The following is a 24,668-nucleotide window of genomic DNA, read 5'->3' as shown; positions in this document are numbered from 1 at the left end:
AGCACCTCCGGGTGCAAGTAGATAAATAGGGACCGCTTACCAGCGGGAAGGTAAACGGCGTTTCCGTGTGCGGCTCTGGCTTGCCAGAGCAGCGATGTCACGCTGGCCACGTGACCCGGAAGTGTCTCCGGACAGCGCTGGCCCCTGGCCTCTTAAGTGAGATGGGCGCACAACCCCAGAGTCTGTCAAGACTGGCCCGTACGGGCAGGGGTACCTTTACCTTTACCTTTTTACCAGAACAGTTATTATAGAGGCTTTAGCGAGCCTCAGCAAACGCGTCCGCTGCGAGTTTAAAAAGGGGAACGTTACCGTATTTTTCGCCCTATAGGACGCACTTTTTCCCCTCCAAAAATGAAGGGGAAATGTGTGTGCATCCTATGGGGCGAATGCAGGCTTTCGCTGAAGCCTGGAGAGTGAGAGGGGTCGGTGCGCACCGACCCCTCTCGCTCTCCAGGCTTCAGGAAGCTATCCGCAAGCCTTGCAAGCCCGGTGGGAGGTCCCGTGGGCTCGCAAGGCTTGCGGGCAGCAGCCTGCAGCCCAAAAGCTTGGGGGACAGCGGGGAGGCGGAGCGCCGCCACCCCACTATTCCTGGAGCTGATCTGGAGGCTGGCGGGGGGGGGGGGAGAGAAGCAAGCTTGCTTCTCTCCTCCCGCCAGCCCCACAAGCTCGGGGGACAGCGGGGAAGCAGAGTGCCACTACCCCGCTATTCCCAGAGCTGATCTGGAGGCTGGCGGGGGGGGGGGGGAGAAGCAAGCTTGCTTCTCTCCTCCCGCCAGCCCCACAAGCTCGGGGGACAGCGGGGCAAGCCGCTGCCCCACGGAGGCTAGAGAGGCTGTCCCTGAAGGCAGAAGAGGGAGATGGAGCGCTCCTTCTCCCTCTTCTAGCTTGGGGATGGCTGCGCAAACCTGGGGGGGAAATAAAATTTTTTTCCTTGATTTCCCCCCCAAAAAACTAGGTGCGTCCTATGGGGCGGTGCGTCCTATAGGGCGAAAAATACGGTACTCTGCTAAATTGTGAACTTGTTAACACAAGTTGGAAAGGCTATTATCAGACAATATATCCTCTCCTGCATCCCTGAACATTCCCACAGAAAATAAAGCGAAAGATCCTCCTCTGCCCAAAAATGCCAGAGAGTCACTGCCAGACAGAGCAGACTATATTGAGCTAGACAGCCAAGCATTTTGATCTCAGATAAAGGAGTTTCACGAGTTCCGCTGAAATCCACCATTTCAAAGGTGTGCGGAGATCAAAGCCAAGAGTCCTATTCTCTGGAGGGAATTAACCGGCGCCTCCAAGTCAACCCAACATCTGCAACCGGAGGAGGCGGCATGTGCCCTCCAGCACCCGCCACAGCCTTTGCTGCCGACATCAAACTCTCCTCCATCAAAGGCTCCATTGCGAGCAAAACCTCATTAGCCGTCCCTTGAACGCAGAACCTCAGACAATCCCTTTGAAGGGATTGTCATTTCTGATGAAAGCGGACGTCTTTGCAGCTTTGAAACGTCTCCCATTTTCCATGCTTCCGAGTGACGCTTCCGCGCCCCTCTTTCTCTCCAACTTCTCCCCCCCAACCCCCCCCCCACACTTCTTTTCTCCAGCAGATGAAAGCAAAACATAACAGGCAAACAGGAGTAGGAAGCGCAAAGAGACAGTTGTGCATCCTGGTTGTTCGCCAAGACCGGGGGAATAAACAATAAACCCACCCCAGAAGTATTTGAAGGCCCTGTTTCATCTGGAATCGACCCGACACCTCGGAATCAGAGCGGCAATTTATTATTGGCAACATCAACGCCCCCAGAAGATGCACAACAGAATCTCTCCGGCAAATACCACCTACTAAGTGGAGCAGCCGCTCCAGGGAAGCAAAAAGTCAGATGTGAGCAGAAAGAGGATGGATATAGAAATGACTCAGGCAGCTCAGCAAAAATAGAATTTGAAAAATCAAGCGGAATGGTGGAATCTTCTGTTTCTTTAGAAAAGAGGCGGCAGAGGCAGAATTCTTTAGTGCCAAAGAGATATTTATAATATTATGCACAGAGGAGAGAAAGGGGACAGGGAAAAGCTTTTGTCCTTTTCTCGTGGCGCTAGGAATTGCGGAGAAACGGATTGGGAAAAGCTTTACGGCGTCTCTCAAAATGCTAAATTTGTGGACCTCTTTTGAATATTTGGGGCAGATAAAAGACAGGAAGCTATCTATGGCTCTGCTCTGCTTCCACTTTGAACATGCTGTGCGTGGCGCTCCTCTTTTCTCTAAGCTAAAAGTCCCGAAAGCTGCATCTTTTCTTTGATTGTTTTGGTGGCTCTGTTATGTGGGATGTGATACATAAGTAGCGGTCAAGTAGAACATTCCTTGTTTTCCTAGAAAAGACATGCGGGGGAAACTTCCACCAGATGTCAAGGAAATAAACAACTATCATACTTTTAGAAGACATCTGAAGGCAGCACTGTTTAGGGAAGTTTTTAATATTTAATGCTGTATTGTTTTTAACACTCGATTGCAAGCTGCCCAGAGTGGCTGGGGAAACTCAACCAGATGGGCGGGGTATAAATAATAAATTATTATTATAAATTATTATTACCTGAGATTCCTGCATTTCAGTGGGTTGGACTAGATGATGAAGTTCCCTGCTAGCGATAAGGAGCTGGCAGTAGACTGAACAGTCTCAGCCCACAATGGCAAGATGTATCTCTGTGTATCTGGGATGCCCTCCCATCAGATGTCAAAGAGATAAATAACTACCTGACATTTAGAAGACATCTGAAGGCAGCCCTGTTCAGGGAAGTTTTTAATGTGTGTCATTTAAATGTATTTTTAATCTTCGTTGGAAGCCGCCCAAAGTGGCTGGGGAAACCCAGCCAGATGGGCGGGGTAAAAACAAATTATTATTATTATTATTATTATTATTATTATTATTATTATTATTATTCTGTATGTGGGCAACAACTTTCTGTATAGGCTAGGAAGGGTTCCCAGTTTTAAAAGCTTTTTTCATCCCACTGCAGGGCTGCAGAATCATGGAACTGTGGGGTTGGAAGGGCCCTCCCCAGGTCATCCAGCCCAACCCGCTGCCACGCAGGTCTCCCTTACCCGTATCGGTGCCTGCTCACATCTCGGATCAGTTTTTCTGACAGGTAAGCACCGATGCGGTCAAGCTTCTCGGGAGCAGAAAGGGCGTAGAAAGTCAGCTTCTCCATGTTGGTTTTCACCAGCCCATCCTGGAAAAAAAGGGAACATGTGTCAGGACTCAAGTCTGCACGGCCATCTTGAGGGATGTCGGACAAGGACCTCTGCTCAAAGGACGGATCTAGCAGGGATCTAGGGAGAAACCGAGGAGCCATTGGCAGGTCACGTGGTACAGCCCAGCCCCTATAAAAGCTCTCCGCTTCAGAACTTTTGTAAGTTTGGGGGCAAACTTTGATCAGCGAAACTGGCACCATTACCAGCGCCCAATAATCCCATATTTGTAAGAACTTGATCTCTTAGTGCAGCAGCACTTAACCTTTGGAACTCCCTGCCTAATGAGATCAGGCAGGTATCTCCATGGCACTCTTTTCTGCTACTGCCCCAAAACATTATAGTTTAGAGAAGCCTACCCAGATGTTTATGGGCTGCGGGTGGCGCTGTGGGTTAAACTACAGAGCTTAGGACTTGCCGATCAGAAGGTCGGCGGTTTGAATCCCCATGACAGGGTGAGCTCCCGTTGCTCGGTCCCAGCTCCTGCCAACCTAGCAGTTTGAAAGCACGTTGAAGTGCAAGTAGATAAATAGGTACCACTCTGGCGGGAAGGTAAACGGTGTTTCCATGCGCTGCTCTTGTTCGCCAGAAGCAGCTTAGTCATGCTGGCTGTACGCCAGCTCCTTTGGCCAATAAAGCGAGATGAGCGCCGCAACCCCAGAGCCATCCATGACTGGACCTAATGGTCAGGGGTCCCTTTACCTTTACCTTTACCTTTACCTTTACCTCAAGAAGACTTGCTCAAGTGGCTGAGAATGGGTTTGGAGACTCCTTTCTCAGGCACCCCAGAAAAGACAGACAGGCTAAAAAACTTTACATTGGTCATAAAAGAAATGTGTGATCTCGTTCTCATGTTAATAATCCATATGATAATATTGGTACCCATTGAAATTTTTATAAACCTAATGACTAATGTCAAGAATATAACCACTGCTGAACTGAACATACCCTCTAAATGTTAATCTTGTATGTGTAACGCAACATGACGAATGCCAAACAACAACTTTGTCGTATTTGCACAATGTCTGCTTACAAAAGCACACAAACACAACTGCACAGAATGTGCTGAGGCGGCTCCATCAAACGGTCAAAGCGTAGAAGGAAATCTTCCTACAGTCAGAAATAATCAGAAATGCTCGGTTCATGGCACAAGTTTTCAAGCCGTCAGTCAGAACTAGGCATGCACTGAAGATTATATATATGTAGTATGTCTTGCCAGAGTGGTGCATGCTCTAGTTATCTCTCTAATTATCTCTTGCTTGGACTACTGCCATGCCCTCTATGTGGGGCTCCCTTTGAAGGTGACCCGGAAACTACAACTAATCCAGAATGAGGCAGCTAGACTGGGGACTGGGAACGGCCACCAAGACCACATAGCACCGGTCTTGAAAGACCTACACTGGCTCCCAGTATGTTTCTGAGCACAATTCAAAGTGTTGGTGCTGACCTTGAAAGCCCTAAACAGCCTCGGTCCAGTATATCTGAAGGAGTGTCTCCACCCCCATCGTTCTGCCCGGACACTGAGGTCCAGCTCCAAGGCCCTTCTGGCGGTTCCCTCCTTGAGAGAAGCCAAGTTACAGGGCACCAGGCAGAGGGCCTTCTTGGTGGTGGCGCCCGCCCTGTGGAACGCCCTCCCACCAGATGTCAAAGAGAACAACCAGCAGACTTTTAGGAGACATCTGAAGGCAGACCTGTTTAGGGAAGCTTTTAAAGTTTAATAGGTTATTGTATTTAGTGTTTTGTTGGAAGCCACCCAGAGTGGTTGCGGAAACCCAGCCAGATGGGCGGGGTATAAATAATTTATATATATATATATATATATGTATAGTTAGGTATTGCATTAAACTGTAATTATGGTACGTTCTTAATATGTAGTCAGTAGTTCACTCTTTGATTAAAGTCTATACTGTCCCCCAAAGTAACAGAAGTCTGGAGGGAGAAACAATGGGAACCAAAATGCATTAAATGGGGGGGGGGGAGTTTGTATAAAAATGCACACCTTTGTGAAAATAATGTACATAAATGCATTACTTTAGGGGAAACTGCTGACTTTTTTTCTCCCCCCCCCCAAAAAAAAAAAAATCACAAAGTTTGGACACGATGAGCTGAACTGAAGATTAGAAAAATAACAAAAATAAGGAAAACGAGAATTGACAGATTCCTCTATCCTCCTACCTTTTGCAATCACGTATCCTTCACTCTTAAAAAAACAGGATGCATCCCCCATTCCTGGAAAACATAAGCCTTAATTTGGCAGCACTTTCGGATCTCTACCTTCTGTGCTTTGCCTTTCAGTTCGAAAGGAAGTTGGGAATAAAGTTTTAGGGAGATTGGGTTGGGGGGAGAGAAGACATATGGAAGGAGGTGTGAAAACAGCCCTCCCCATTTGGCAAGGATCTGCTGGTTAGAATTCCTGCTCTGTGATTGCAGTCATGGGATTGTTGTCTATCGCATGACGGTGTATGTTTTGACTCCACAGAGTGGGAAGTGACGGAGACAGGATGTTTGTGTTACTGTGGTCCGTGAAGTGGGACTATTGTCCTTTGCCTTTTTTATCTTTGCTGTCTGATGCTAGAGAGAGAGGGAGCCATGTTGCAGTGCTCCGTGTGGGTTTATATGTAAACAAAGTATTTTAGCCAAAATGCTGTGCAACTGAGTTCTGTTACGCAAGCTGTGAAGACACTGCGGATCCCTAAGTGTGCCGGTGTCTGTTGACATCGGTGACTGTGATGTTCGGGCTGAAGAAAGCTTTTGAAGCTCCCAAATGAACAACCAGGAGGGAGAGATATGCCCAGTTGGGCATGTGTATCTGCCAGGGTCCTAATCGAGTACAGTGGTGCCGCGCAAGACGAATGCCTCGCAAGACGAAAAACCCGCTAGACGAAAGGGTTTTCCGTTTTGGAGGCGCTTCACAAAACGAATTTCCTATGGGCTTGCTTCGCAAGACAAAAATGTCTTGCGAGTTCCTGCAGGTTTCCCCCCCCCCTTTTTCTAAGCCGCTAAGCCGCTTATCCGCTTATCTGCTAAGCTGCTAAAAGCCGCTAAGCCGCTAATAGCGCTAATCCGCTAAGCCGTCAATGGGCTTGCTTCGCAAGATGAAAAAACCGCTAGACGAAGAGAATCGCGGAACGGATTCTTTTCGTCTTGCGAGGCACCACTGTATAGGACAAGCTCCTGACAGGAGGAGCAGGGTGTGTTTAGCCTGGGATAGAGAGACACAGGAGATAGCATAGCCATCTTCAAACATCTCAAGGGCTGTCACATGGAAGAGCCAACAAGCTTATTTTCTCCTGCTCCGGAGGGTAGGACTCGAACCCATGGCTTCAAGTAGCAAGAAAGGAGATTCCGACTAAACATTCAGAAAAACCTCCTGACAACTGTTCAACAGTGGAATGGTCTCCCCTGGGAGGTGGTGAACTCTCCTTCCTTGGAGGTTTTTAAGCAGAGGCTGGGTGGCCGTCTCACAGGGATGCTTTGGCTGGGATTCCTGCATTGGAGGGGGTTGGGCTGGATGACCTTTGGAGGTCCCTTCCAACTCTACAATTCTATGATTCTATCATTAGCAATCTCCCCAGTCTGAAACACTAAAAAGCCACTATAGATATGCCAGTCAGGCATGTGTCTCTGCCGGGGTCCTACTCGAGTGTAGGCTGAACTCCTACTTCTCCCGTTTTAAGCTTCTACACCAGGAAGAACCAGCCAGGACTGCCAGACTTTGTGTGGCTGTATGCAGCCTCTTGACTTGAGGAGGTTAAGGGGTGATATGATAGCCATGTTCAAATATCTAAAAGGATGTCACCTAGAGGAGGGAGAAAGGTTGTTTTCTGCTGCTCCAGAGAAGCGGACACGGAGCAATGGCTCCAAACTACAAGAAAGAAGATTCCACCTAAACATTAGGAAGAACTTCCTGACAGTAAGAGCTGTTTGACAGTGGAATATGCTGCCAAGGAGTGTGGTGGAGTCTCCTTCTTTGGAGATCTTTAAGCAGAGGCTTGACAACCATATGTCAGGAGTGCTCCGATGGTGTTTCCTGCTTGGCAGGGGGTTGGACTCGATGGCCCCTGTGGTCTCTTCCAACTATATGATTCTATGATTCTATGACATCGCAGATTTTGTAGGATGATAGAATTGTAGATTAGAAGGGACCCCGCGGGGTCATCTAGCCCAACCCCCTACAATGCAGGACTCACAGGCCAGGATCCCTGGCGGGGGGCCACCCAACCTCTGCTCCAAGTCCATAACCTTCTGTGAGGGTCCATTCCGCTGTCAAACAACTCTTGCCACCAGAAAGTTCTCCATAAGATTGTTGGAATCTCCTTTACGGCGGTACCTCGGTTTTCGGACAGCTTAGTAAGTTCTCAAACAACTTGGAACTCGAGTGCTGGGGAAATCCAGCCAGATGGGCGGGGTATAAATAAAAAAGTTGTTATTATTATTATTATTATTATTATTATTATTATTATTATTGAACGCTGCAAACCCAGAAGTAGGTGTTCCGGTTTTCGAACTTTGCCTCGGAAGCTGAAGTGCTCCTGAGCTTCCGTTTTTGCTGTTGTGCAGCTAATTTAAGCCGCCACCCCATCGTAATTAAAGCACGCCTTGGTTTTAGAACACTTTGGCTTTGGAACAGACTTCTGTTTTGTTTTTTTTAAGTAATATTTTATTAGGTTTTACAAAAAGAAACAATACAAAAGAAAAACAATATGTATCAAAAATACAACCGACAAACAAACAATTAGAGCACAGCAAAAAGAAGAAAAAAAGAGAAATTATAACAAACATAAATAGCTTGAAAAATTAACATAAAAAAGAAAAAAGAGCCTCTTTTCACATTCTTATCCTTCATAAACTTATTTTCCTGACTTCCACCCGCCTTCCTTTCTTGTATTTTAAAATTGATTTAGCAAATTCATTCTTATTAGTTTTATCCTTTAAAAATTCCTTCACATATTGTACTATTCAGGTTTTCATCCGATATCTATCCCTTCTTTCATACTCTTATTTACCTTATTTACTAGAACCCCTTCATTTCATTTCAAAGTCATCAACATTCAAAAATTTTACAGTGTTTTTGTAAGTAGATTTTAAACTTCTTCCAATCTTCTTCCACCCGCTCTTCTCCTTGATCTCGTATTCTGCCGGTCATTTCTGCCATTTCCATGTAGTCCATTACTTGCATCTGCCATTCTTCCAAGGTGGGTAGAGGCTTTGGAACAGACTTCTGGAACAGATTAAGTTTGAGAACCAAGATACCACTGTAGCTTGGAGCCATGGGTTCGAGTCCTACCCTCCAGAGCATCAGAAAGCAAGCTTGCTCCTTCTTCCACGCGACATCCCTTGAGATATTGGAAGATGCCTCTCCTCTGTCTTCTCAGTCTCCTCTTTTCCAGGCGAAAACATATCCAGCTCCTTCAACCATTCCTCATCAGGTTTGCATCACCAGCTCCCTCAAGTGTTCCTTGTAAGGATTCGATTCCAGACCCTTTGACTGGCTTTGGTTGGGGGAACACGACGATTTCTGCTTTAGGGAACACCCCTTATTCATGCATCATCAGAGGCCAGTCCCCGATGAACCCTATGAGGTTTACTTCCATGGGCCAAACTCAATGCAACATCAATTGGTTAGTTTGCCCTTAAGCGCCAATTGTTTCTTGCGGGTCCCAGCTTGTGACCCACATTGCAGGGGGTTGGACTTGATGTCCTTTGGAGTCCCTTCCAACTTTACAATTCTATGATTCTGTGACCGCAGAAGGGGGCAAAAGGATAAAGTCCTCTTCAATGCTACCCCAGGGCTCTATTCTGTGCTGGATTGTACCCTCACCCACTCCACACAGGCAATGACTGCAACTAGAATCCGCCCCTCAAGGAGAAGCGATGAGATTTGTGGGATGTGAAACACAAGAGCAGTCAAGTACAACATTCCTAGAGTGAACATGCTTACACATGGGGAGGAATGTTTGTCCAGCCAGCAGGTCAGCTTCCTGTTTCCTTCTGGGCTGGGACAGACTTCCTCTGCATGTGACTAGAGGTGGGCGTGGCCTCACCTGTGCAGGTAATGACAAAAGCACAGGGCAGGGCAGCCATCATCTTTCTCTTTTTGACTACATGCATCAAAGAAGCAACATCTGTTTAGCCAAAGATGCTCTCAGCCAAGAGAGGACAAAGGGACTGTCTCCTTATGAGATAGTTTCCAGGTGTATGTTACTTTTCTAAGCTAAGTCTGCCTTCTGGGATCCAATTGTGAAAAGAATGTGAGTGAGTAAATTCTTTTTATACTTTTATAGACTGTGTCGTGTCTTATCTTTTATGAGGGAATAAGGGGGAAATACCAGAACAGTTATTACAGAGGCTTTAGTGAGCCTGAGCAAACGCATCCTCTGTGAGTTTAAAAAGGGGAATGTTACTCTGCTAAATTGTGAACTTGTTTACACAAGTTGGAAAGGCTATAATCAAGCAATATATCCTCTCCTGCGTCCCTGAACATTCCCATAAGATTTGCATCACTTGCAGTCCAGCCCAGGAAATTTGCACCAGTCAGGCTGCCCTTTGCAGCATTGATCTTGACTTAAAGAATTTGGATGCTCTGTGCAGAATCTGCATTCCTGGGAGGGAATGGATGTCAACACACACACACACACACACACACACAAAAGCACAACTCCTCTGAGTTTATCTGCAGAGAATAGGACGAGCAGAGAAGGCTTGTTTACCTCTGGATCCTCGGGGAAAATGTTGTCAACCAGCCTTTTGTAACGAGGGCGCAAAGCTCCACAACAGCCACAGACACCTGGAAGAGAAGAGGAGACGATGAGGACGTCAGAAAGAGCCTCCTGTTCTCACAGTGGCCAACCAGATGCCAGTGGGGAACCAGCAAGCAGGATTCGAACCCAAGAGCCCTCTTCCCGCTGCAGTTTCCAGCAACTGGTCTCCAGAAGCGTTGCAGCTTCAAACTGTGGAATAAGATCATAGACATCCATAGTCCTCTCCTCCTCCATGAATTTCTCCATCTCTCTTTTAATGCCATTGAGGTTGATGGCCTGAGACCTTCAGGTAGATAATTTATTACGGCCAAAGACCAGCCCATGTAACATAACACAATAAAAACAGCGTTCCTAAAGATAAAATATACAATCGGAGCAGATTGCAACAATAGCTCATGAGTTAAAATTGAGATATATACATATACCCGTACAACTGAGATTTGGGCTACCATAAAGAATTTACCCTGAGGCACCCCAAAGGGCGACTTTAGCATTTCCCTACTAAGCTATTCTATTCTAGAGGATGATCTGTGTCTACAAATCTGGGCGCAGAATCTGGCTACCAGCCAGGCCGTCTTATAACCTTTGCCTAAGAGGAGAGAATTAAGTTTAGACTTGTCTGAAAGATCGGCGAGCCTCTTCAGCGAAGGATCAATGGTATCAAAGGACATCTAAAAAATATATGTTCGGGGCTTCTGATTTCCCCTAATGGGCAGGCGCAAAGTCTCTGTGCGTATGGGACTCTTCCATAGGAGCCTTCCAGGACCGGTGAGGGCAAGGCTGAGCTTCTAGCAAGAGTGAAAGCCCTTCTTGCATTTCTGGATGTGAGGAAATAGAGATATGCTGCTGGAGTGGCTACGAATCTCCCGTTTTCTATGATTTTATAATCGGGGACCCTTGTACAGTCCTGTTGTCTCTCTATGTCCATGATTCTTTGCCTAACCATGGATCTAGCTTGGCCCAGATCCATAATTTGGGGAGCAAGGCCCAGTTTCTGAAGAGTGTTTAAGACTGCTGTCTGCCAGCCAGACTGAAACTGGTTGCTCAGAATCAATAGGGCTATTCCTTGGGGGAGCAGTTTCAGAGTTAGCCACTTATACAGAGGAAAAGATTTCAGGGACAGAGAAATGCGAGTTTCGCTCCAGACAAGGCAGCACAAATGCTCTTTATCGGTTGGAGGCCATGACTCACAGGAGCGAAAAACGCCCCGGCAACATTTCACGAGCGACAAGGCAAGGCAAGGGATGGTGCCCTCATCACTCAGAACGAGACCAGATATAGCCCTAGGATAAGAGGCTGGAGGGAATCGTTTGATAGCAGCAGAGAGAGGCCTTTGCTTTTTCTTTGCTGCGGTGCATTTCGCGACCTTGTGCAGGCAAGCCCTGAGCTACCCAAGCTAAAGTTTTGCTTGCCATACTGTGCCACCCCACCCTATCTTGCTCACACTCTGTGCCACATGCTCCATCCCATTCAGTCCGGCTTGCTCAGCCAGGGAGATGCAGAGTTCCCCAAATAATGGCCGAACACCACAGGTGGGGAGAGAAAACTGGAGCCTGAGCTGGTCTCCGTTCTCTCAAATAAGCAGCTCCACAGCCAGTGGTGTAGCGTGGGTTGCCAGTGCCCAAGTCAAGGCACAAAAGAAGAGGCATCACCTACGGCTGCCTGCTCCCATACAGGGGCCTGGACTGGAGGCTCTGCAGTGGCCCCGAGGCAGGAAGGAGCTGAGGGGGCTGCCTGGCACACATCACGGCAGCATCAGCCATGGCGTGAGAAGTGTGTCGCACACACCTTCAGAACCTCTGTAGCCCATTGGTGTAGCGTGGGTTGCTCTCTTAAGAATTTTGCGCCTGGGGCAATCGCCCCTGCAACCCCCTACCAGCGCTACGCCACTATCCACAGCCACTCCTCGAAGCACGCAAACTTCAGCGCTGGGGGTGGGGGATTTTTTCCATCAACGAGGGCCGCATTCTTTTCCGGGTGACCTTGCGGGGGCCACGTGTCAGTGCTGGGCGGGGCCAGGGGCAAAAGTGGGCGGAGCAACACACACTAAATTCGCCATTGCAAAGCAAGGTAGCTGCTGCTGCTCTCTCTCTCTCTCTCTCTCTCTCTCTCTCTCTCTCACACACACACACACACACAAATCTTCCATGCAGGTGAGCAAAAGGCATTGTCAGAGTTCAAGGGCAAATTCCAGTCGGGCAAAGACATTCAAGGAGGATGAAGATCAGGGCATGGCCTGGAGAGAGTTCCAGGGGCCAGGCAGAGAAGCCTAGAGGGACACACGTGGTCCCCACCCCAAGGTTTCCCACACCTGAAAAACTTAGCCTTTCGCTCCTATTCCTCCAGCGCAACATCCCAGGAAACAAGGAGGGCCAGGTTAAGCTGTGTACCAGACGGGGCAATAATAATTTAATAATATTGATTTTATTATTTACATCCTGCCCATCTGGCTGGGACTCCCCAGCCACTCTGGGCAGCTTACACCATATTTAAATCCCCAAAGCCCCCCTCTTTCCAACCTTCTAATTCAGGGGTGGCTAGCCTGTGCCCTTCCAGACATTTGTCAGGCTACTATTCCATCAGCCCTTGTTGGCACAGTTACCACCAGGGCCTGATGGGAGTTGTAGTCCCAGCAAAGCCTGGAGGACCACAGATGGTCTCCAGGCTCTGATCTAATTCCCTCTGCCCTTCAGGTCACGGCCTAATATAGCACAGAGTGGGCTTAAGTCCATTGAAATGGGTGGTTTTAAGAAGGAAGAAATGGAGGCAGTGAGAGATTTTACTTTCTTGGGCTCCATGATCACTGCAGATGATGACAGCAGTCACGAAATTAAAAGACGCCTGCTTCTTGGGAGGAAAGCAATGACAAAGCTAGACAGCATCTTAAAAAGCAGAGACATCACCTTGCCAACAAAGGTCCGTATAGTTAAAGCTATGGTTTTCCCAGTAGTGATGTATGGAAGTGAGAGCTGGACCATAAAGAAGGCAGATCGCAGAAGAATGGTTGCTTATGAATTCTGGTGCTGGAGGAGACTCTTGAGAGTCCCATGGACTGCAAGAAGAAACAAACCTCTCCATTCTGAAGGAAATCAGCCCTGAGTGCTCATGGGAAGGACAGATCCTGAAGCTGAGGCTCCAAGACTTTGGCCACCTCATGAGACGAGAAGACTCCCTGGAAAAGACCCTGATGTTGGGAAAGATGGAGGGCACAAGGAGAAGGGGACGACAGAGGATGAGATGGTGGGACAGTGTTCTGGAAGCTACCAGCATGAGTTTGACCAAACTGTGGGAGGCAGTGGAAGACAGGAGTGCCTGGCGTGCTCTGGTCCAGGGGATCACAAAGAGTCGGACACGACTAAATGACTAAACATGAAGAAGAAGAAGAAGAAGAAGAAGGTTTGAGTCCTCTGCATTGAATTGCAGCCTCTGCAATTGCTGTTGCCTGGTTCAATATCTCCCCCCTCCCATGATTGATCGGCACAATTACTCTAAACATCTCCCCCTCGCCTCTGGCTCCTTCCTCAAAGTGAGCAATTGATTCTTCTCCTTCAACACAAAGTGCCTTGCACCTAACCTCCTAATGAATTCTCCATTCCTATCCACAATGAATCTCACCTCTCATGATCTCTTAAAGCCACCTCATTATCGCAGATGACAGACTAATGTTAATTTGATCCCATTTCTAATGTGAAAACATGATGCGCTCTCTTGCAGGGCTCCAGAAATTCAGGTCCGAATGCACTGAGCTGGGATAGCTCAGTTGGTAGACCATGAGATTCTTAATCTCAGGGACGTGGGTCTGAGCCCCACGCAGGGGGTCAGACTAGACAACCCTTGGGGTCCCTTCCAACTCTCCAATTCAGATCTACTTGCTCAGAACAAATCCCATTGATTCAGCCGGAATCACTGCCAGATGCGTCTGCAAAAAGATTATTATTATTATTACTACTCAAGGCAGCTTATGCAGATTAAAACAACCCAGACAGAACACAAAGAGCTAAACACATACAGAAGATGGTCGTTAAAAAGCAATCAAGCTCTAATGGAATTAAAGCAATACAAAAACCAAATCTGTTAGAATGAAGAGTTCCCCTTCAGTAGGGAGGGGTCCCTGCCAGTCCCTCCTGGGGGGTCCAGCCTCCTCCTCAGCTAGCTGCTGTTCTGGAGAGTCCCTGAGTTTCTAGGGGGCCAGATCCACCACGGAAGAGGAGTTACCTGGCAGACGGTTGACATGGTGCCAATATGGACTCTCCATATTGAGAGAGGGAGGGAGAGCTTCACACAGCAGCCCAGAGAGATTCTCCTGCGAGATCTTGCCAGCCCCCTCACACATTCGCACCTCCAGACACTTCAACACTGTGATAGGAATTTTGAGGTCTTAGATATATGGTAATGTTCACGCAGGTGGCGCTGTGGGTTAAAGCCTCAGCGCCTAGGACTTGCCGATCGAAAGGTCGGCGGTTCGAATCCCTGCGGCGGGGTGCGCTCCCGCTGCTTGGTCCCAGCGCCTGCCAACCTAGCAGTTCGAAAGCACCTCCGGGTGCAAGTAGATAAATAAGGACCGCTTACCAGCGGGAAGGTAAACGGCGTTTCCGTGTGCGACTCTGGCTCGCCAGAGCAGCGATGTCACGCTGGCCACGTGACCCGGAAGTGTCTCCGGACAGCGCTGGCCCCTGGCCTCTTAAGTGAGATGGGCGCACAACCCCAGAGTCTGGCAAGACTGGCCCGTACGGGCAGGGGTACCTTTACCTTTTTTAATGTTCATAAGTGTACCAATCATGTATGTACATAGATCAGCACAGGAAGACCGACTTGAAACCATTTTTGGCTCCCAAACTGACCAAATGTTTTCCCTGCAAGGAGGGGGGGGTCAGAGAGCCTCCCCATTGTCTCAGGAATTGAGTAATAAGCATTTTAAGGGGTGACAGACTATCAGGAAAGGCAATCAGATAACCTGCCAGACAGGAGATAAACAAAGCACTCAGATTTCTGCTGTAGACCGCCCTTTCTGTGAACTAAGGTATGATGTATCTGGAGTGGTGGTCTTGAGCTACATCCCTTCTGTGATGTATGTATGATGTTTCTGGGGGTGGTCTTGATCTACAGGGTGGCAATTTCAAAAGTCCACATAAGGCCTTGCCCGCCATTGTTCTGGGTTCCTCCTCTTTTCCTGCGTGTGAGGGGAGCACTGTTGCAACTGATCAATAAAGATCAGGCTTACGAGCTGCTTTGCTTCTCAATATTCTCTGGTTCGCCTCTGTTATTTTCTCCTACCAATAGGGAACCTACATAAGGACTCTATATGGGCTCTTGGATACCCCGTAAGGGAAAAGGGCAATTTTTGTTTACAACAACATGCAGCCAAGACTTGCCACCCACCCCTCACCAGAGGCAAATTTGTTTTAAATTCCCCCACAAATTCACTCCCTAAATCCCTACGGCCTCCGCCTGAAATTTGTGCCAGAAATGAAATTTGTGCCAGAAATGATCAAATTTGCAGATGACACCAAACTGGGAGGGGTGGCTAACACCACAGAGGACAGGATCACACTTCAAAACAACCTTGACAGATTAGAGAACTGGGCCAAAACAAACAAGATGAATTTTAACAAGGAAAAATGTAAAGTATTGCACTTGGGCAAAAAAATGAGAGGCACAAATACAAGATGGGTGACACCTGGCTTGAGAGCAGTACATGTGAAAAGGATCTAGGAGTCTTGGTTGACCACAAACTTGACATGAGCCAACAGTGTGATGCGGCAGCTAAAAAAGCCAATGCAATTGTGGGTTGCATCAATAGGAGTATAGCATCTAGATCAAGGGAAGTAATAGTGCCACTGTATTCTGCTCTGGTCAGACCTCACCTGGAGTACTGTGTCCAGTTCTGGGCACCACAGTTCAAGAAGGACATTGACAAACTGGAACGTGTCCAGAGGAGGGCAACCAAAATGGTCAAAGGCCTGGAAAGGATGCCTTATGAGGAACGGCTAAGGGAGCCGGGCATGTTTAGCCTGGAGAAGAGGAGGTTAAGGGGTGATATGATAGCCATGTTCAAATATATAAAAGGATGTCACATAGAGGAGGGAGAAAGGTTGTTTTCTGCTGCTCCAGAGAAGCGGACACGGAGCAATGGTTCCAAACTACAAGAAAGAAGATTCCACCTAAACATTAGGAAGAACTTCCTGACAGTAAGAGCTGTTTGACAGTGGAATTTGCTGCCAAGGAGTGTGGTGGAGTCTCCTTCTTTGGAGGTCTTTAAGCAGAGGCTTGACAACCATATGTCAGGAATGCTCTGATGGTGTTTCCTGCTTGGCAGGGGGTTGGACTCAATGGCCCTTGTGGTCTCTTCCAACTCTATGATTCTATGATTCTATGAATGATGCAACAGCCTTTAATGTCTCTCCTCTTCTTCCCCATTCAAAGCACAGGCGACCCACTGAGCTGAACCCCTGCCGAGGCAAATGGGAGCCATGGCCCCTGCCTTGTGGGGTAACATGCCATGCTGTGGGGGGTGGTGATGGAGGCTGACAGATTGCTTTATTCCTTCCTCCGAGGGGCAGGGAAGGATTCCCCCAAGGTGGGGGGAGAAATGAGGAGAATGAAGAAACTGGCGCCATGCCAAGAAGGATATTTGCATAATAAGACCTCGCTTTCATCTCATCCTCTCTGTGTTCAGCACACTTTGCAAACATTAACTGATTAATCTTCACAACACGGCCCTTCCCTGGGCTAAACATCCCCCCTTTCTTTAAATGAATAAAAAAATACAGATGGGTGAAAAAGAAAAGCTTCGCTCCATCCATTGCTTTGCCAGATCAGACTAAAGTTCTGCCTAGCCCACCATCCTGATCTCCGAACAGGGGCTTCCAGGAAACTCACCGATGAGGAGCAAAGGATTTTTTTCAAGCTGCACTGCCACTGAAGCTGGAGGTTCCATTCTTAGCAATCACAGAACATAAGGAGAGCCTGTGGGTCAGGACTATGGCCCATCTAGACCAGCAACCCCTTCCAACAGTGGCTGATCGGATGCCGGCGGGTAAACTGCAAGCAGAATTTGAACACAAGACCCCTCTCCCCGTTGCAGGAATTTACGTATAGGTTGGACGGGGGTTGCCCCTCCAGCAGATGTCATGCACATGCAGCCCCCCTACCAAAACCAGCACACTTTTGTGACTTTTGTGATTTGTCCCCACTTCATCACAGTTTATTCCTATCTATTCAAAGGGCCTTTGCTGCACGATACCAAATGTAAGAATTCACTGATAAATGTATCTCTGTACTGGCTCACTGGGGAAACTTCAGAAATGCTTATTGTTATGTATTGAAGTTCTCACCCTGGCCACCAGGAGTATTGTGTATGTAGTTTTCACTCAGGTCCACGTCAGTTATTTTAGGCGGAAAACCCTGGGTTGTTGTTGCTACAATGTTGACAGCCAGCTGCCTATAAAAGCAGGCCGGCTGAGCTGTTTGCTGTTCAGTTCTATTCCAGCTTACAAAATAAAGAGCTGCTTTGGAGAAATCGCTGTGTCGTCTGCTATGTCTACCCACTATTCAACACTGGCGACGAGGATGGGATCGATGGACATCAGAGCACAGCCAGACGCGGCCACCCTCTGAGATGAACTGAATCACGGAGCTGAAACACTGAGCGAAATCACGGAGCAGAAACACTGAGCGAAATCACGGAGCAGAACCAATTCAGAGCTGACCGTTCTGGCTAGAGCACGGTGTACCATCCATCGCCTCCACGTTGGCATCGGAACCATGGCTTCACTGGTGCCTCTACCGCCGTTTGCCCCAGCCTCTGAATCCTGGGACTCCTACCTCGCTCGGTTTGACTGCTACCTCCAAGCAAATGAGCTGACAAGAGGGTCTGTAGAGCAGAAGCGGGGCCTCTCCTCAGCCTTTGTGGCCCTGAAGTGTTCGCGACGGCCCAAGCATTGGTTGCGCCTCTAGCAGTCCAGGCAGCACCTTGGGACACGATTCAAGAGAAGCTCCGCAACCACTACGCCCCAAAGCCATCCAAGATTGCTGCCCGCCATGCGTTCTACCACCGGAACCAGGAAGAGGGGGAATCAATCAACAACTATACCACCGCCCTGCGACAGGCTGCAATGCACTGCGAGTTCCGAGACTTAGATGATGCCCTGATGGATCAAATCATCTGTGGGGTCCGGGACATCCGTCTGCAACGGCATTTCCTCGCCAAGCCAGACCTCACGCTGCAGAAAGCCACTGAGGAGGCCGTGGCCTCAGAAGCTGTTGAACTCTCCGCCCAGGAAATCCACAAGGCCAGTAGACCGTATTTAAAGGACTGTGTTGTTGGACATGTAACACTGTTGGTCTAATGGAAGTATGTGAAATGTAACCAATATGCTTTGTGCCTAATTGAACCATTACGTGTAGTGCTGTATATAAGGAAAACATTACGATTGTAACTAACGCCTTATCTCGGTGGGGAGGGGTGTTATGTATTGAAGTTCTCACCCTGGCCACCAGGAGTATTGTGTATGTAGTTTTCACTCAGGTCCACGTCAGTTATTTTAGGCGGGAAACCCTGGGTTGTTGTTGCTACAACGTTGACAGCCAGCTGCCTATAAAAGCAGGCTGGCTGAGCTGTTTGCTGTTCAGTTCTGTGACAGCTTACAAATAAAGAGCTGCTTTGGAGAAATCGCTGTGTCGTCTGCTATGTCTACCCACTATTCAACACTTATAGACATGTGAGCTCAGCTACTCAGCAGCCCCTCTGCCTGAGGGATAATTCCTGGCATCCTGATACTTGAGTGCCAGACAGGTAGTCATTCCAGAAATAACAAACCCAGATGAAGACAAAAGGGTGTGATGAACTTGGCTGGGAAATAGGGAAATGTAAATACCGTATCTCTTTTGTTACACTTGATGGGTTTTTGGTGGAGGGCAAGGAGAACCATGGGGCAGGGTCCAGGATTCTCAGATTATTGCCATCAGACCTCCCCTTTCATAATGTAACCGTGATGTATGAGTGTAACATGGGGATTAGTAAAGGTAAAGGGACCCCTGACCATTAGGTCCAGTCGTGGCCGACTCTGGGGTTGCGGCACTCATCTTGCTTTATTGGCTGAGGGAGCCGGCGTACAGCTTCCGGGTCATGTGGCCAGCATGACTAAGCCACTTCTGGCGAACCAGAGCAGCGCACGGAAACACCGTTTACCTTCCTGCCAGAGCGGTACCTATTTATCTGCTTGCACTTTGACGTGCTTTTGAACTGCTAGGTTGGCAGGAGCAGGGACCGAGCAACGGGAGCTCACCCCTTCGTGGGGATTCGAACCACCGACCTGATCAGCAAGCCCTAGGCTCTGTAGTTTAACCCACAGCGCCACCCACGTCCCTTTTAGTCAGCTGCTTATTGTAAGGTCTTTATTCCTCATGCAAGCAAGTTTTTTTTTGGGGGGGGGAGTTTACATCAAAATACCAGTCGATACTTTCTCTTCTCATTTAAACTGGATTAAAGTTGTAAACCATACACAGAGAACCCCACTTGCACTGTTGCAACAACCCACTTGTAAATTAAGTGCCTATCTCGAAACCTGCTAGGTTTGCAAGGCACCATCCGCTGGGAGCTTTCCCTGCACAAGCCCTGCTCAAACTACTATTATTTTCTATCCTGCCTTCTTCCTGGGCCCAAAGTGGGTCCGGGACTCAAAGTGGCTTACACAAATTAAAGCAAGCCCAACAAAATGCAAAGAGCTAAAAGCATATAAAAGAGAATCGTTAAGAAAAAAATAAAACTGTAATAGAGGTAAAACAATATAAAAACAATTTGATTAAAATCACAGAATTGTAGAGTTGGTCTTCTATTACAACCCTCTAAAATGCAGGATAATAAAAACAAATATTGAAAATAAACAACAGCATTGCACTATTCAAGAGCCCTTAAAAAAAAAAGTTAGTTTCCCCAAGGCCTTTCAGAATAATACACTAGCTATAATTGTGGAAACAGATAGCTCAGTTGGTAAGAGCACAATGCTGATAATGCCAAAGTTGCAGGTTCGATTCCCCGTGTGGGACAGATGCATATTTCTGCATCACAGGGGGTTGGACTAGATGATCCCGAAGGGTCCCTTCCAACTGTACAATTCTATGATTCCATAAAATGCACTCCTGGCAACTGCAGAGACCTGGGAATCCAGGCTCAGAGCTGAGTCCAGGATCACATCACAGTCAACTTTTCCCTTTTCTTGCGAGGAATCCTATTCGGAATAAGGGAAATTCCCTTTAAAAGAGGGAAAAGTTGACAGCTATGCATCCAAACTACAAAACTGATTCTTCAGGCGAATCCCCGTTCTGCTTTCCAAACAACACAGAGCCCCCTCGGTCCCGTCTCGACGAAGTTCACCCATATCCAGTCTGTTACCGATGAACAGGAGCGGGGCAAGACCTACCCCTGGCGGATCGTGCCCGCCACGCACCTTTTTACATCCCTTGCCCTTGCCCGAGAGAGGAAAAGTATCCCCAACCACTGGCAGGCGTGTGCTCTCCCAGTGAGAGAAACCAAGGAGGCGAAACAACACTGAGTAGTAGTAGTAGTAATAATAATAATAATAATAATAATAATAATAATAATAATAATATCTTTATTGTCATTGCCCCCTCTCAGGGACAGCGAAAATTACTTGGCTGCTCCATCCACCCAGGTAGGGCACTCCACACAAAATCAGAACAACTATAAAAACACTAATTAAAACAATACAGTATAATACAGTGCTGAAAGGAAACAATTTTTTAAAAAGCAAAAGGAGGAGAAGGCGAAGGGAGTCTATGCAAAAGAAAGAACCCCGAAAAGAAATTCAGCACAGCATTTCCAACCTCCCGGCCCCGGTTTACTTGCGGCCTCCATCTGCTCCGCCGGGATCATGTATCTGGCGACAGCCAAAGTCCAGCCCTTTGTCTCTGTGACAAAGACTTGAGCCACCTCGAGATGGAGACGGAAGCCGTCAGCAAGCCTGGCCCAGCCCAGGCTGTGATACGCTGTGCCAATGGCCGGCAAGACCACAGCCAGTGGCCGATGCTCCCTTGCAAAGACCTCTCGCCTCCCGGCTGGGTCTCTGCTTCCGGCAGGGAAAAGCTTCTATCCATGCTCATGCACACTTCGGCAGTCCTATGCCAAAGCTCAACAACTTTAGTCAAACCGCCCCCCTCCCCAAAAAACTTTTGCGTCCAGATTTTCAGTTTATGAAATACAGTGGTACCTCGGGTTACAGACGCTTCAGGTTACAGACTCCGCTAACCCAGAAATAGTACCTCGGGTTAAGAACTTTGCTTCAGGATGAGAACAGAAATCGTGCTCTGGCGTTGTGGCGGCAGCGGGAGGCCCCATTAGCTAAAGTGGTGCTTCAGGTTAAGAACAGTTTCAGGTTGAGAAAGGACCTCCAGAACGAATTAAGTTCTTAACCCGAGGTACCACTGTATGGCAATCCTAGCATAATACAGGATAATGCTAGTTTTGTTTTGTATTTCAGGTCTTCTCTCTCTCTTTCTCTGCCAAGATTTAGGTAGGTAGCCGTGTTGGTCCGACGCAGTCGAAATAAAAAATAAAAAAATAAAAATGGTCCAGTAGCACCTTAGAGACCAACTAAGTTTGTTCTATGACGCGGGTGGCGCTGGGGTCTAAACCACGGAGCCTAGGGCTTGCCGAATGGAAGGTCGTGGTTCGAATCCCTGTGATGGGGTGAGCTCCCTTTACCTTTTAAGTTTGTTCTGGGTATAAGTTTTCATTTGCATGCACACTTCTTCAGATACCAAGTTAGGGATTCTCTCCAAATGCATGTATTTGTAAGGGGGGGAGGTGAATTTTCTATCTGGTGCTGAAGTTACCCAAACAATCAAACACAAGGGTGGGCTGAAGGATGGTGAAGGATGGTGATGGGAAAAGGAAGTATCTGTGGGATTGAGTGTGGATATGTATGAACATTTTAAAGGACTGTATGAAATGTTTGTATGTTTGTATATTCGTAACATGTGTGTATTGATGCTGAATTATTTTAATAATAAAAACTTGTTGGAAATTTAAAAAAAAAAAAAAATCCATTGAAATCTATTGCAGCCTCATAGGATGGCCCCTATGGAATTTGTCACACACATGAATTTGTGAGTCTATCTGTGCTTGGCTAGCCAGAGCTTAAGGTAAATGGTAAAGGGCCCCTGGGCGGTTAAGTCAAGTCAAAGGCCACTATGGGGCTGCAGCGCTCATCTCACTTTCAGGCCGAGGGAGCCAGCGTTTGTCCACAGACGGCTTTCTTTTTATATATATATAGATATTTATTAAAGTTTCAAAAATAGGACAAAAAAAAGAAACAACAAAAATAGAAAAATACAAAAATATAACAATACAAAAAATAAAAACAATGTAAAAACACGTACAGTTTCCATTCACTTATTTTCTTTCACCTTATTTTCCCGACCTTCTTACACCTCCCTTTCTTATATCCCCATTCAAATTATTTATTCAGCAAATCCTCATCATTAGTTCTGATACTTATTTCAAAACCTTATTTTCCCTATCTCTTAGCCTTTCAGCTGGAAACCATTTAATTTCTTTCCAACATCATTCTAACATTCATTAGTTTTACAATATTTCTGCAAATAGTCTTTAAATTTCTTCCAATCTTCTTCCGCCGCCTCTTTTCCCTGGTCACGGATTCTGCCGGTCATTTCTGCCAAGCCTGTCCGCAGACGGCTTTCCAGGTCTTGTCTTGTGGCCAGCAGGACTCAAACCGCTTGTGGTGCAACGGGACACCGTGACGGAAACCAGAGTGCACGGAAACGCTGTTTACCTTCCTGCTGGAGTGGTACCTATTTATCTACTTGCACTTTGATGTGCTTTCGAACTGCTAGTTTGGCAGGAGCTGGGACAGAGCAACGGGAGCTCACTCCATTGCGGGGATTCGAACCGCCAAACTTCCGATTGGCAAGCCCAAGAGGCTCAGTAGTTTAGACCACAGCTCCACCCGCATCCTCAACAGAGTGGTAACTGGCCCCCAGATGTGATGTCTTGGCCATCCCTGTATGATGGCTCTGTTCTGCCCGTTACAATCAATTCTGAATATTAGTTGCTGGAAATCACAGAAGGGCGTGTGTTCGAATCCTGATTGCTGGTTTCCCACAGGCGCCTTGTTGGCCAGGAGGCTGGACTAGAGGGGGCATTGGCCTGATCCAGTAGACTCTTCTCATGTCCTTCCTGCCCAGGGAGGTGGGGATTCATACCTATCGAGGGAGGTGTCCTCCATTCTCCCCACACAAAGCCATCAGCCTGCCAAGATACATTACTCCCTCGCCCTTATTAAGAGGCTGGTTTTGTTTTGTTTTTTTCTCTTCCAATGACAAACTCCCCCCCCCCCCCGCTTTCCCCATCTAGACCCAAATCCCTGCAGACAGAAGCAGATCCCTCTACCTCCCCTGCTTTGACAAAGAAAGGCAGCCCCCACCATCTGTCGGTTCTTAAAAACCACCGGAAAAGGCCCTGAGTACTAATTTCCCCTTTAAGACGCGCAGAACTGAACTGCTGAACCTCCCAGCTACAGAACCCGAATCTCTTTCTTGTTCTCCCTTTGGCAGAAATGTAAACACAGCCAGGTTTGGCTTAGAACACGCAGTGCAAACAGGTTTCCGTGAGGAACAGATGGAGTCAGTTAACTTCTCCTAGATGATTTGCTTAATGGAAGCTTAGAGAGGCTTCGGGCTGCTGGAAGCTTTGCAGAAGCAAGCCGAGAGGTAGGTGCTACGCTCCCGGACTGAATCAGGAGGGGGGCGGTGACACCACCCTACAGACTAGGGCTCTGCTAGGACTGTCCAAAACCAGTTTGAAGTCCATATCGTGATATCGGTTTCATAATTTTTGACCTGGCAATATATTGAGAATCATGATGAGTGGGTGCTATGCAGAAATCACAAGGTGGGAAAAGCTGTAAAGCCTGCCAATGCCTCTTCATGTTGTTGTTGTTTAGTCACTTAGTCATGTCCGACTCTCCGTGACACCATGGACCAGAGCACGCCAGGCACTCCTGTCTTCCACTGCCTCCCGCAGTTTAGTCAAACTCATGCTGGTAGCTTCGAGAACACTATCCAACCATCTCGTCCTCTGTCGTCCCCTTCTCCTTGTGCCCTCCGTCTTTCCCAACATCAGGGTCTTTTCCAGGGAGTCTTCTCTTCTCATGAGGTGGCCAAAGTCTTGGAGCCTCAGCTTCAGGATCTGTCCTTCCAGTGAGCACTCAGGGCTGATTTCCTTCAGAATGGAGAGGTTTGATCTTCTTGCTGTCCCTGGGACTCTCAAGAGTCTCCTCCAGCACCAGAATTCAAAAGCATCCATTCTTTGGCGATCAGCCTTCTTTATGGTCCAGCTCTCACTTCCATACATCACTACTGGGAAAGCCATAGCTTTATACGGACCTTTGTTGGCAAGATGATGTCTCTGCTTTTTAAGATGCTGTCTAGGTTTGTCATTGCTATTCTCCCAAGAAGCAGGCATCTTAATTTCGTGGCTGCTGTCACCATCTGCAGTGATCATGGAGCCCAAGAAAGTAAAAACTCTCATAGCCTCTTCATAGCTCCATCCTTATTTGTGATATATATTCCTGCATTACAGGGGGTTGGACTAGATGACCCTCGGGTCCCTTCCAACTCTACAATTCTATATC

The 24,668-nt window shown here is 47.6% G+C and overlaps 1 protein-coding gene across 6 annotated transcripts in view; it reads right to left on the bottom strand.

The window, feature by feature from the left end:
• The window catches only part of EFR3B (EFR3 homolog B), a 148,076-nt gene that overhangs the window by 64,551 nt on the left and 58,857 nt on the right, over positions 1–24,668 (bottom strand). For 5 of the 6 annotated variants that reach the window (XM_079968591.1, XM_079968593.1, XM_079968589.1 and 2 more), the window contains exons 2-3: positions 9,946–10,022; positions 3,089–3,216 (exon numbers count right to left, since the gene is read on the bottom strand). In XM_079968591.1, the coding sequence (XP_079824717.1) occupies positions 3,089–3,216; positions 9,946–10,022 (205 nt within the window). Of the gene's footprint in view, positions 1–3,088; positions 3,217–9,945; positions 10,023–20,859; positions 20,885–24,668 lie in introns of those variants that run through there. The other variant, XM_079968590.1, reaches the window with a different exon arrangement.

The sequence above is a fragment of the Podarcis cretensis genome, assembly GCF_951804945.1.
Source record: "Podarcis cretensis genome assembly, chromosome: 3".
Lineage (NCBI taxonomy): Eukaryota > Metazoa > Chordata > Lepidosauria > Squamata > Lacertidae > Podarcis > Podarcis cretensis.
This window is presented reverse-complemented; position numbering and strand designations above follow the sequence as displayed.